The following is a 13,595-nucleotide window of genomic DNA, read 5'->3' as shown; positions in this document are numbered from 1 at the left end:
GAGAGCCGGTGCCCACTGTGTGCTGGATGAAAGGAGAAGAAGTGAGGAAGAGTAGAGATACACACACACACACACACACACACACACACACACACACACACACACACACACACACACACACACACACACACACACACACACACACACACACACACACACACACACACACACACACACACACACACACACACACACTCACTCCCACACACACACACACACACACACACACACACACACACACACACACACACACACACACACACACACACACACACACACACACACACACACACACACCTCATACTCTGGACCTTTGTGCATCAATCAGTGTCCAGCCGTTAGTCGTTGAACAGCACGGAATGAAGAATGAAACATGAACTACAGTGGGGAGGTTGAATCACCTGTCACCTGTGGCAGCTGTGCCTTCGTCATGTGACACCACTCTCCTCAACTATCTGCTTTGTTCTGTCTCTCTCTCTGTGCTCTCCTCTGTAGTTGGTGTCTGAGGGCGAGGGAAGGGTCCGCGTGGAGATGGAGAAAACCCTGAGCAGCTTTGTGATTGAGGGGGCGGAGAAAGAAGATGAGGGCTTCTACTCTATCACCGTGACTAACCCTGCTGGAGAGGACAAGGTCGAACTCTTTGTCAAGATCGTGGGTCAGTGGGTTTTTCTCACTTTAGCCTTTTTCACCTCTCATTTTCGTCTTTTTTTGTTCCTTTCCTTTTTTTCCTGGTTCCTCTGGGCTAGCTCTTGAACTGAATTTTGTATTTGTCAGAAAATATTGAGATAAGAAGCATTTCACTGTTGGTGCAATCTTTTAATATCCCTATCATATACATTTTTGATGTAATTGCGAGTTTACCACAATTTGCACAATGTGTACCGAATACCTGCATCGACTTCTGAGGCAGCTGTTATTTTTATTTATTTTATTTAATAAAATGTGGAAAGGTTAGTAAACTGTCTGTCTTAAGCATACGTTTCATACCAATAATGGCAGACAGGATGTTATCTGTAAAGGATTTTTGTTGATTAAAAGAGAGTTAGATCTTGGAATATTTGAAAGGACATTGAACTCAACACATTTCAGTTAGCTTTGAAAAACAGTGCCTTGAATGTGGTCAATTATGAACATCTTCATGATTTACCATGTAATCATTTAACCATCATCTTGGCTTCACAATGAAGACCATAGTGAAAAGAATAATACACTTGTAAGTTACTTGGCAAAGCTAGGAGGGTTAAAGACTGTTTGATTACAGTAATAACTGTACTGCCTGAAAGAAAACCCTGTCCTGTCAGACTGCCTTCTCTCCTTCTTTCCTCTGGGATTTATCTTTCCCTTTTTTCATTTCCAACTGTAACCTGCCTCTCCAGATGTGCCCAACCCTCCTGAGAATGTCACATGCACATCAGTTGGCGAGGACTTTGGCATGATCACATGGGACCCTCCTGCATTTGACGGTGGAGTTCCCATTAAAGGTAACCCTGAAGCACGCTGCGGCTAATGTTCACATCTGATGTCTCCCTCCCTGGAGAAAACAGCAGTTCAGAATCCTTTTCTGTTTATCACTGTGCAATGTTTTTGAACCCTTTTACGAAAAAACACAGATTTGTAATAGCTTCAGCGTATGTCGTATCTCCAGGGTACCTGATGGAGAAGAAAAAGGTTGCCTCAACCAGATGGACCAGGATCAACTTTGATGTTTATGAGTCCACCACATATGAGGCTAAGAAGATGATTGAAGGCGTTCTTTATGAGATGAGAGTGTTTGCAGTCAACGGCATTGGCATCTCTCAGCCAAGTGCAAACTCAAAGCCCTTCATGCCCATTGGTGCGTTGCCATTTATCATTGAAGAGTGGTTAATTAATAGAGGCCTTTCACACAATGCTCATTTTGAGGCAGCTTAACCTACCTCCCATCCCATTGACACTGGGTATTAACGTATTAATTAGCTCCTGTCTCTCTCAGCCCCCACCAGCGAGCCCACTCGTCTCATGGTGGACGATGTGACAGACACTACCTGTGCGCTCAAGTGGCGTCCTCCAGAGAGAATCGGAGCAGGTGGCATCGACGGATACATCATTGAATACTGCATAGAAGGAAGTAAATATATACACCACTTTATTCCAAAGCATTGAAGATCATTTATAGGTTGTTACTAATAAATGTATTATAAATGTCTCAATTGATTAATAATGATAAAATGCAATGCGTTATTTCAGACTGTCCAATGGTGCACTGCGGTGCAGGTGGTTTAGATAATAAAGTGTTGGATACTATTATTACGAATGATGGAGAGTGACATTAAAATATTAATACATTTTAATTTGCCCCAAATTAAAGTGGAAAATATTGAATTGCGACGAAAAAATAATGTTGATTTACATTTGTTATAATCAATTTTCATTTAGCGGTAGCTCGGACCATTAATGTCATGATCAATGAAGTCATGTGATGCAGAGGAGATGTATTGCTTGAGTTAATTTATATAATCTGCTGGTAACTTAAAAGGCAGCATGCAGTACATACAGTTTCAGTATGTAGTATGCAGTACTTTAGTATGCGTATCAGCACACAGTCTGTTTGTGGTTAGATAACTAACAATGGTGACATGCTCAAGGATGATGCAACACCTTAATAAATCTTTCTAAATCAATCCAGTTCAGTCCAGAAGTCGTTCTTTCAAACCATTTGATCTCTCACTTTACCCTTCCCCAACATCAGTACCTGTGAACAAACTAAGGGGGAGGGACTAACAAAGGGTCAATTAGTAGCACCTGATTCCTGATTCTGAACATATCCTGAGCTCTTTGGACTGTTTCTAGTTTTCTCATCTGTTCCTTGTTGGCTCCTTTTCTTCTCCTGCTCTGACTCCTTCCTCAGCTGATCAGTGGGTGCAGGCTAATGAGGAGCCAGTGGGGAAGAACCAGTACAGGGTGAAAGGTCTCCCAGTAGGGGAGAAGATGCTGTTCAGAGTGGTGGCTGTCAACGTCGCTGGACGCAGCCCCCCCGCAACCCTCTCCCAGTCCGTCACTATCCGAGAGATCATGGGTTAGAGAAAGTTCTTATTACAGAAATTAACCAGAAAAATTATATTTATAATGTACGACATTGCTCTGATTGGAAGACGTTGTAAAATATCTAATAAATCCACACATTATAAAGCACTAACCCAGCATTGGTATCATTCAGTAACTATGTCCAGCTACATTGTGAAAAACAAGCTTATCATTGAGTCTTAGGTGATGTAATTGAATGTAAACATAATTGATAATTTTCTTAACCACATGCCACATCCAAGAAGGGTTAATGCACTTGTGTTTTTTTATATCTAATAAAAACGTAAAATCTGTACGTGCCGTTTATTTTACATATGTATAATCCCCCGAACCACCAACTCAAATTCTACTTGTCTTTTCTTTCTCCTTCTTTCGTGTGTCCCCCACCCAGAACAACCAAAGATCCGTCTGCCTCGCCATCTGAGGACCAAACTGATCAAGCTCGTGGGTGATAAGGTGAACATAGTCATCCCCTTCCAGGTAAGTCTCAGTCTGGCTTTCATCGTTTTAGTTAAGAGCAGATACACTAGATTTGCAATAGCAGAGCACAAGTTACGCTAGAGTGAACAAGACAAAGTGGTTAAAGATCACTGGGCTGCTTCCACACTGACCTTTACTAAATGACTGTTTCACATTTCACCTTAAACTCTGAAGCATTTAAAACCGACTCATGCATAAGCCTGGTGGAGAGAAAGGGGTGGTGACTGAAGGAGGGGTTTCAAGTTAACCCTGAAATTGTTAATTAAAGTAAAACTCAACTAGACTAGGCACAAGATATGTCATGTTTAAAACATCAGACAGCCTGTTTCATCATATGGTTACCCATGACAGTAGAACATGTTCAAATGGGTTTGGTGGCATGTTTTTGGATCTGTGAGGCAACCAAGTATGTGCCAAGGATGTTCACATACTGTAGCTGCAAAGGGCAGTTTGTGTTCTTGTAAAATGCAAATCAGATCTGTAAACCATGTAGCAACAGGGAGGAGCTCAAATGTCACAAAGGGTGTATGCTATTTGACAGCATCCTACAATGATGACATTGTTAAAGCCATACGTAGCAGAGGAGAAGGCAATGTTACAAATAAAAAGAGACAAGTAAAAGGGAGCCATGGCTCTGCTTTCTTTTGAAGAAGCAGATGAAAAGCCTGTTCTGAGACAGAGACAGACGTGGCTACATGATGGTCTCCTGGGACAATAGATCCCCCTCAGCTCTGTCATCTCATCCAAGAATTGGAAGGATCTTTTACAACAGCTATAGGCTGCAACTCAAGTTGAGACATATTTACCTAGAACTAAATTAAATGATATGATATGCCAAGAAATCGGTTGTAATTCCTCAAAAAGGCACACATTTCAACACTCTGGTAATTGTCATATATGCTCTTCTTGCATGTTACCTTGATAATCCAAAACCAGCTCACAGTTGCAAACATATTGTCCCTAATTCATGTTATTTCACAGATTGTTTTTCTTTTTTTCTCAGTTTTGTCCCCTACAGTTCTTAATTCCCGATTTCCTTCCATTACTCTAACTGCAGGGTAAGCCTCGCCCTGTCGTGACCTGGTTTAGAGATGGCATTCTCCTGGAGGACAACACAGTGGGGACTCGTACCAGTGACGTGGATTCTATCCTCTTTATCCGCTCCGCTGAGAGAAACCACTCTGGAAAGTACACACTGTCCGTTCAGGTTGAGAACATGTCGGACAGCGGTGACATAGACATCCAGGTTGTAGGTCAGTCCCGTCATGGCACCAACACGTCCTAAACACCAACCGCATGTTCTCTCATTAGGATCAGAACAGCGTGCTTCGTACTTCAGAAGGTAAACGGCTAATAACCTGTTCGGAAGAGGATGATGGCTTGAGCCTAAATCTGTGACATTTCAAGACTTTTTATAAATGTGATGGTAATTCCTAATTTCATACTCCCAGGGATCTGTGACTCAAAGTAGCAAATCATCAAAGCGCTGATTCCCCTCTCGTATAATCTCGGCTCCTGCACTGCCACTGTGGCCGCCAGCTCATTCCTCATTTGATAGTCTCCCCGGGTCAGGGTGTTGGATGGATTATTTTGTGGGCTTTGGCTGGGATTATTTGCGCGTAGACTGGGATTATGCGTGGATTTTGAGGGCTACTCTGTCACTTCCTCTGCTGAGAAGGTTGAGCTAATGAGAGGCTGCAGCTCCTCTGATCAACCCCCCCTCAGATGAACTGTCACTGCACTGTTTCAGCAGGAGAGAGTACACAGAGAATTAACGGGCGAATAAAGTAGCGCTGCTCACTGTTTGTACTGTCCTCCACAGAGGAGGACACGCAGAGCAAGATTAATGACACATACATTACTATGTCGTACAGTATTGCTGTTCTTTGCTGCTTCTGTGCTAGTGCAGGCAACATAGAAGACTCAATTAGACACACTGCATTCTTCTGCACATAAGGTTCTTTAATTGACCAGGTCTTTGCCAAAACAGTTTTTCCAGTAATGTATGCATCTCCACTTTTCCTCGAGTCATTTGCTTTGCTGATCGCTCGCTTTTTGCCGAACCTCTACCGCTGCGTTTGTTGATTTATATCTCTCTGAGGGACTTTCATGCTCCAGTTTATTAATCTACCCCCTCTCTCTTTACATCATGCCTACATGTCTTTCCAAACGGGGAAGAGAGTTTGTTATTTCAAACAGCTGTAAAACAAAATCCTCCAACGTTATCTGTCTATTTTACAATCCCACCAGAAAAACCAGGCCCTCCTATTGATGTGCATGTCACAGATGTCTGGGGTTTGAATGCTGCGCTGGAGTGGAAGCCACCCAAAGACGACGGCAACTGCGAGATTATCGGCTACAGTGTTCAGAAGGCTGACATGAAGACTAAGGTACGCATGGTGGGACAGAAGTGTATACAGATAGAGATATATTACTAACTTGCAGACAAATTGCAATAATCTAGTTTGAACTAAATGTGATTACATGCTTGTGATGCATTTGTATAACCTTATGTAGAACTTAAATTGATATTTACAAGATAACGTTATAATTAGATCATCAGCTTTACAATTATCGAGGGATTTTCCATATTTGGTGTAAAATTCAAAATGCCTCCTCAAATACTTTCTCATGGCTTGGTGTCATGATTATCAGCTCAGCACGATTTGTTAATCTAATTTATGTTGCATTATCAAAAGAACAACATTGCAAGTACAAAGTCAGAAGTAAGGGTTTTTTTTTGCCATTATTTTTGGCTTACCTAAATTAGCACAATATCAGGTATAGCATGTCACAAAGTATAGTGTAGTATGCCATTAAAGAGTCAAGTCACCAGACTCACCACCATACAGAGTGATACAAAACAGTTATAATAAATGTCACAAAAAGTCTGAGCTTGTGTGGATTTCAGACCTGATTGTAATAAAAATGCATGGAAGGCTGTAGGGCAGGCTGATCGTGGCACAGAATGGGGAAGTGCCAACATCCATAAGCGTCCAGTGGACCCTCTTGATCTGATTGAGGCATGGCTGCTTGGAGATTTGTCACATGACTGCAAAGCCTCAATGTACTGTCATGGTCATTGTGTTGTACCAATTGACAGAGTTGGACCACAAGAACATGGATGCTGGGGATAGAAGATTCTGCAGCTTATATAGCTCTCATCCTCGGCTATAATGGCACATTTCCACTGCAGCGGGGTAGCCCCGTTTAAGCGTCCCTAAGCGTCCTCGCTCAGGCCTCGGGCTGCCTCGGGCTGCCTCGCTGGCCGTCCGAGGCCGTGGCGCATTTCCATTACGGTACGTCCACACAGCAGCTTCAGAAGAAACTTCCACCACTTCCAACGCTTCTCCCATTGACTTTGAATGGGGATGACGTCACTTTGCCTCGCTTTTCGCCGAACTGCATTGTGGGGGAGCGAAGCGAAGATTTCCAGGATGTCCAGGATTTCCAGGATTCCAAAGTTGAGCAATGTTCAACTTTTGAAGCTGAGCTGGAAGCGCCAGCCAATCAAACACGTTTATGCAAATCTGACAGTAGAAGCGCTAGCCAATCAAACCGCGTGTAAGCAGGGAGAACCAGACCGCAGTTAATTTCCTCATATTCCAAACGAGAAATTACGGTAGCAAATCACCCGGTTCTTTACGACCAGAACTATTAACGGGATACAAACCGGAGGAACCAGGCATGGAGGGAGGTGGCAGAGACAGTGGGTGAAACTGGTAGGTTTTCGCCTGTTTGGGGAGTTTATATATATATATATTGCTCGCATAAAATCCCTGTTTTTTTTTGCAGTGTATGTCGGGGGCGGGAGATTCATGTGATTGGTTGTTGGTCGCATTGCTCGCAAAAAATCCCCAAGCTGTCAGACACGCCCAGCTCCAAGATTTTCAAGATTTTTGAAAAGCTGCTGTGTGGACGTACCGTTACAGTTTAGGACCTGGGGTAGCAACGCAGTGTAGGCAGGGCGATCGGCTTTTTTTCACATTTCGAGTTGTTCCGTCGAGCTCCCGCTGGATTTTATCATCCCCAATGAGATGTAGGAACGTCGTCACCTCCTCGGTCGACAACTTTGACGTTGCCATTTTTGTAGCTCCTCCGTTTACAAAAATGCTGTGTATAAAAATGCTGCAAGCTTGCTTCTAGATATATATGCGACGCTAGGGATGATCTCGCGCGCGATCTTGTGACGATTTTCTCTGACCAATCAGCAGTCGAGAGTGTTGACGTCACTAGTTCAGCCCTGGCCCTGGCCTGATAGAACGAGAGATGGCAAATCCGGATCCTTTTACGGACTCAGGGTCTTCTGAGTCCCCACGAGCCTGCAGGAAGTTTCACTGATCCGCGTCCCCTCCCCTGAGCCAAACGATAACTTCTGGAAGCTATCCTACTTGCTAAAGGGTAGGCAGATGGACTGGGCTATGTTGTAATGTTATTTTACATGTTATAAGGAGAGTAGCGAGTGACGCAATTTATAGTTTTAATTTGTACGTCACACCAGGTGTAGCACTCAAAGGACTCGGGTTAATGGAGAGGGGAGACTCGTCACGACCAGCTCATTTCTAGGATCCGGGTTAATGATCCGGATGAATCAGGACTCGCCCATCTCTAGATAGAACCACGATTTTATGGGGATGGAAAAAGAGGGAAAAAGTACCCGCTAGCCGGTGCTACGCTATATGGAAAAGACACCAAAAACTGTCCTGGCCGCTTGAGGACGATTAAGGACGCTTAAACGGGGCTACCCGCTGCAGTGGAAATGCGCCATAAGCCTCTTTGAACCCCTGCTTCTCCACTCTGTCTCTCACATCAGGATTGGTTCACAGTCTTTGAGCACAACCGCAGGGCCAGCTGCACTGTGTCTGACCTGGTCATGGGGAACGAGTATACCTTTCGAGTGTTCAGCGAAAACATCTGTGGCCTCAGCGACGTTTCTGGCATCAGCAAGAACACTGCCACTATCGCCAAAACAGGTGAGGTAATCCCCGCAGAGCATGGCACTCTTTAACATGATATTCTAATACACATTTAATGCATGCTTAGCTGTAGGCTACACTGTGTTCAGTAAAACCATAAAGTCAGCATTATTGTATGTAGGTCAGAATATGAAGAGAAGAAAGTATTTGGATTTGCGATTAATATTACACGATTCATATTAGTTGTGTAATGAATTTAGAACTATTGGCTGTGATTAAAGTTACAGTCTTGAACATCTTGGTTTCGTTCTCTATGACAACACCTTTGTGTTTGTGTTTCGATCTCAATACAGTACAGCTTTAGTGTTTCCAGAGAATGTTCCCACAGACATCGATTGTGTAATTCTGCAACATAAATGCAAGGGCTTTCATCATTGTGTAACCTCATTCGGCAATAGAAAGTGATTTAACAGACATTTATTCAAATTAAAATCAACAAGATTATTAATTGAATTACTTTATTATTATTTAAAGGGAAATGTATTCACACTGATTATCTTAAACACAAAGAATATTTGACAGTGTTAAATTACATTTTATACTGGCTGCAGATTATGAAAACAACTATGCTGGGAAATGAACACCTGCCACCAGCCAACTGCTGCTACTGTTGTCGTGTTGTTGCCTTTGGATACTCTTAAGAGAACATTTGGCAGCCAACCAGCCAATGGCTTCTGTGTTCCAAGCTTTAGTCTGGCCTATACAATTGTAGGGATTGTTGATTATAGTACCCATCTGACATCATCATGAAAACATGTTGTAAATTGAAACAATTTGCTAATTCAACCGCATGTCATACAATACAATATAAAACAGTCTTTTGTCTTGGCGAGGCAACACAACCGGAAATGTTTGGTAAATAAAGCACATTATTCAACTCAATGTGTGTGTTTTTAAGGTAATAAATTAAGTAATTCAACACTTCTCAACCTTTCCAGGTTTGGACTATAACCGTCCACCCTTCAAAGATAAGGATGTGAGCCATTCCCCCAAGTTTACAGCGCCCCTGGTCAACAGAATTGTGGTTGCAGGTTACAGGGCAGCCATCAGCTGTGCTGTCCGTGGCTTCCCTAAGGTATTTCCATTTTAACATTAAAAGTGTCAGTAAAATGATATTTTGTTATTCTTTATTAATCAGTTCGGAAAACTGCTTCGACAGCATTTATAAACTACACATCTTCTCCGTGTTCATCTCTGGTTGATCTTTCTTTTTAATATAAATGTTGTTAAACTATTTCAACTCTTACATCCTATCCTGTAATTTCTGTGTCCTTATTCATTCTCTCCTTTTCCAATTCGCTCTGAACGTTGTATTTGCAACAAACTTGAGCTACCAACAACATTAATGCTCTATATAGCTATACAAATAGAAAATTAAATATTTTTAAAAATCTATCTTGATCTGGAACATTACTGTGATTAATGTCACAAGAATGTTTCCTTGTAAATATTATCATGTAACCAATCCATTTGTTGTCATTTAGCATAGAACGTGAGCAATAGGCAATGTCCCCACTGTATCTGGCAAATCTTACATAACAGTGCACTTTACCTGCAAGTGTATGCCACAGATGTTATGCTTTGTGTTTTTAGAGAGAGCGTACAAGTTTTGAGTGTCAAACAGCGAGAGTAGAACAGCCAGACAGGATTTTGATGCCTTTGCAGCAGGAGTGTATTTTTATGTCTGAAGCTAGAACAAGAGGTGGAGCAGGAAGATCTTTGAACACACATCTTCTTTTGCCCTCGGAATCGACAAAGATTTGTCAAGCCGAAATGTTGACCTAAATCCACCTCTCTCTCTCCTCCCTCTGCTCTCCTCCCCTCTCAACATGCCTTGCTCTGTTTATACGCTACTTCCACATCTCATCTCCTCTATCCCATCTACTTTGCCTCCTGCTCCAAAACAGCCAAAGATCATCTGGCTGAAGAACAATATGATCATCGGTGAAGACCCCAAGTTCCTGATGCAGAACTTCCAGGGCGTGCTGACTCTTAATATCCGAAGGCCAGGCTTGTTTGACGGGGGCAAATACTCCTGCAGGGCCGTCAATGATCTCGGTGAAGACGAGGTGGAGTGCAAGCTGGAGGTTCGAGGTATGCTGAACTTCAGTTCCCATAAAACCATACATTCAAAGTAGTGAGTGAGAGATCGACCTGTGTCGGACTCGGAGCAGTCTCTCTGACAGTCTTCAATAACGCTCAGCTTGACAAATCTCCTTTAAACTTCCACTGATCTCTTCTTGTGAAACTTCAGTTAATATCTAGCCACATGTGCCAAAAATAAATCACCTTATTGTATGTGTCAGCCACCAGATGACTCTGAGTGCCGTAATGTCTTTAAACAGGATGATCCACTGGCCTCTCATGCTGATTTAAATGTCTCTTTTCCTCCCCAGTTGCACAAGAGAAAGGAACGGAGACGAAGAACTGAGCGACAGCACGAAACAGCGGAGGATACAGTCGAACAGGAATAGTAATGGATTATGTATAACAGGATAGTCATGAATAAATATGATTAGAATAGATCACTGGCGAGGCTCTAAAGCCAATCCTGCTGCACCCCCCCCCCCCTTCCCCCTTATCACCGCAGCTATGACGAATGCCACACCAGTAATATGCCGTTAATTTTTACAGCAAGCTGCCACCCTGTCACACTGACTGACTGAGAGAAGCCACCATGTACTGTAGTAGCACTGCCCCTCTGTGACCACACAGGTGGATCCTTCTTCTCCGTCACCTGTCACTGAACACACTTATAAAACAGCCTTTCATCCATTACGGCTCCGTCTGTTTTGTGTCCGGGATGTTTTTATAGGTTGGGATACATTCATGATTGTAAGGCTGAAACCTCTGCAGTGTGACCGAGTGTTGCTGTGTTGCTCGGTGTGTGATGTGTGAGCGGGGGTCCGTCGGCCCTGTGATGGTTGAGTGGAGGGATCACTATTCAACCAGGCATTGCCGACTTCATGGAGCCAGCAGGATTAAAGGGGTTCTCATACACAGATATAGACCTGCTGTGCCCTTCATGCACACACACTCAGAGGGCACACACACACACACACACACACACACACACACACACACACACACACACACACACACACACACACACACACACACACACACACACACACACACACACACACACACACACACACACACACACACACACACACACACACACACACACACACACACACACACACACACACACACACACCTTGTTTTCACCCAGTCCCACATGCTATACTACATTCCTCATGGCATGACCTGTAGTGGTAGGCCTTTACAGATACATGACTTACACTCATGCACATGCAAACACAAACACACACTTCGAATCAGGGTCTCATTAGCATCACACACTAGAGACTAATTAATGCACCCATCAACACTGCCCTAATTATCTCTCCCACGTCATTACTGAGCAAACGAATTACTGCTAATTTACACACCCGCAAAACAAACACAGCACCGTCTCTGCTGGGAGAGTCTGCCGCGGCTCGCCTCGCACACCAAATTAAAGCCTCGCCGATGTGCTGTAGACCACCGCCGCCCCCAAGGGACCCCGCCCTCCGTTACACACCCCTAACGCCACCGTCTGACAGTGGAAGCCTTGACAAAAGATCAACTTGGAGACAAAAAGCAGTTTTAACAAATCCAAAAGTTTGACTGCTAAAGTCTCACTATTCTGGAGTCGTGAGAGTACTCTTATCCTCAGGCCTGTCCCACCACTGACTGCATCACTTCTTGGTCTCCTGTATCTCCAGCAGAGGGGGTAAGAGCACAGTGACAAAGACCCCAACTGACCATCACTGGTGTGAAGTGTGAGTGGCAGGTACTTTAAAACTATTACATTACCCATGCATCTCTGACTGAAGCTCCAAACCTGACTCTTCAACATGTCCCCCTGATGTCCCCCTGATGTCCCCTGACTCTTTGCACTAACTTTAAAACTTCTCCACTTTTGAGTGCAATAACTTGCATTACCTCTTTTACGCATGAGTGGGAGAAGTACTCAGATCTTGTACTTGAGTTATTGTAAAAGTACCAGAGTGTAGGAATACTCTGTTACAAGTAAAAGTCCTGCAATCAAAATGTTAGTAAAGTATTATAATTAACATATACTTTAAGTACAAAACCAAAAGTACTTATTATGCAAATGTGTCAATTTCAGAATAATATAACATGTGTTTTGAGTATGATCATTATTGATGCATTAAAGTGTTATAAAAGCTGGTAAAGGTGCAGCTAGTTTAATGACTTTGTATACCGCAGGGTAGCTTGTGAAGTTACTCCAGGTGGAACTAAAGTCTGGTTTAAGTGTTGATTATATTTCACATCATAAATCCAAATCTGTAAAGTAACTAAAGGTACAAAATAAATGTAGTGGTACAATATTTATAATTGTATTGGAGTAGAAGTACAAAGTAGCATAACATGGAAATACTCATAAAGTATCTCACAATTGTACTTAGGTACAGTATTTGAGTAAATGTACTTAGTTACTTCCCACCTCTGCTTTTACGATGAAGCATTTAGTTAAAGATGAAATGGTAAGAGGGCATGTATGCCCAGATGGAGCAGGGACAATCCTCCAGACACCTGAAAGTAGGCCAAGGATTGGTTGCACAGTAGACCTGCAGTGCAGCACAAAGCTAAAATGTTGAACCCTGTCGAGCAGTAAATGACTCTGCAAGCGTGTGTGTGTGTATTATGTGTGGTGTTGATATAATCTTATTGTCAGTTAACCTGAGACACAGTGTGGTGTGTTACTGTGCTGATTGACACAAGAAAGCTACACCACATGCTACTTTACATGGAAGTCTTGGAAAATAGATTCTTCAGAAAAACAGCGTGAAGCCTCGATACTGCACCTGAGCTTTACCCTCTGTTCCATCCTGCAAAAGTTATATTCAGTTGCTAAGCAATCAAACTAATTGTATCTACTGGCATCATCCGTGAGCCTTACTAAAGTTTCAAAACATGAGAAGATGCAGTTTTACAATGCTGTGTGTGCCACACACAGAAAGCTTCAAGTAGTAAGCAGAAATAGCGCATTTTGTTTTCCTCTCG

General features: G+C 42.9%; 1 protein-coding gene across 1 annotated transcript in view; it reads left to right on the top strand.

Moving 5' to 3' along the window:
• The window catches only part of mybpc2a (myosin binding protein Ca), a 27,171-nt gene extending 15,892 nt beyond the window's left edge, over positions 1-11,279 (top strand). The window contains exons 15-27 of the mRNA XM_071204012.1: positions 1-41; positions 496-655; positions 1,377-1,481; positions 1,646-1,834; positions 1,973-2,107; positions 2,888-3,055; positions 3,455-3,543; positions 4,601-4,796; positions 5,794-5,933; positions 8,357-8,516; positions 9,458-9,594; positions 10,427-10,613; positions 10,916-11,279. The exon at positions 1-41 is cut by the window's left edge and continues 99 nt beyond it. Of these exons, the coding sequence (XP_071060113.1) occupies positions 1-41; positions 496-655; positions 1,377-1,481; positions 1,646-1,834; positions 1,973-2,107; positions 2,888-3,055; positions 3,455-3,543; positions 4,601-4,796; positions 5,794-5,933; positions 8,357-8,516; positions 9,458-9,594; positions 10,427-10,613; positions 10,916-10,950 (1,742 nt within the window). The 3' untranslated portion in view covers positions 10,951-11,279. The remainder of the gene's footprint in view (positions 42-495; positions 656-1,376; positions 1,482-1,645; positions 1,835-1,972; positions 2,108-2,887; positions 3,056-3,454; positions 3,544-4,600; positions 4,797-5,793; positions 5,934-8,356; positions 8,517-9,457; positions 9,595-10,426; positions 10,614-10,915) is intronic.
• The last annotated feature ends 2,316 nt before the right edge of the window (positions 11,280-13,595 follow it).

Source organism: Pseudochaenichthys georgianus, chromosome 8 (assembly GCF_902827115.2).
Source record: "Pseudochaenichthys georgianus chromosome 8, fPseGeo1.2, whole genome shotgun sequence".
NCBI classification, from domain to species: domain Eukaryota; kingdom Metazoa; phylum Chordata; class Actinopteri; order Perciformes; family Channichthyidae; genus Pseudochaenichthys; species Pseudochaenichthys georgianus.
This window is presented reverse-complemented; position numbering and strand designations above follow the sequence as displayed.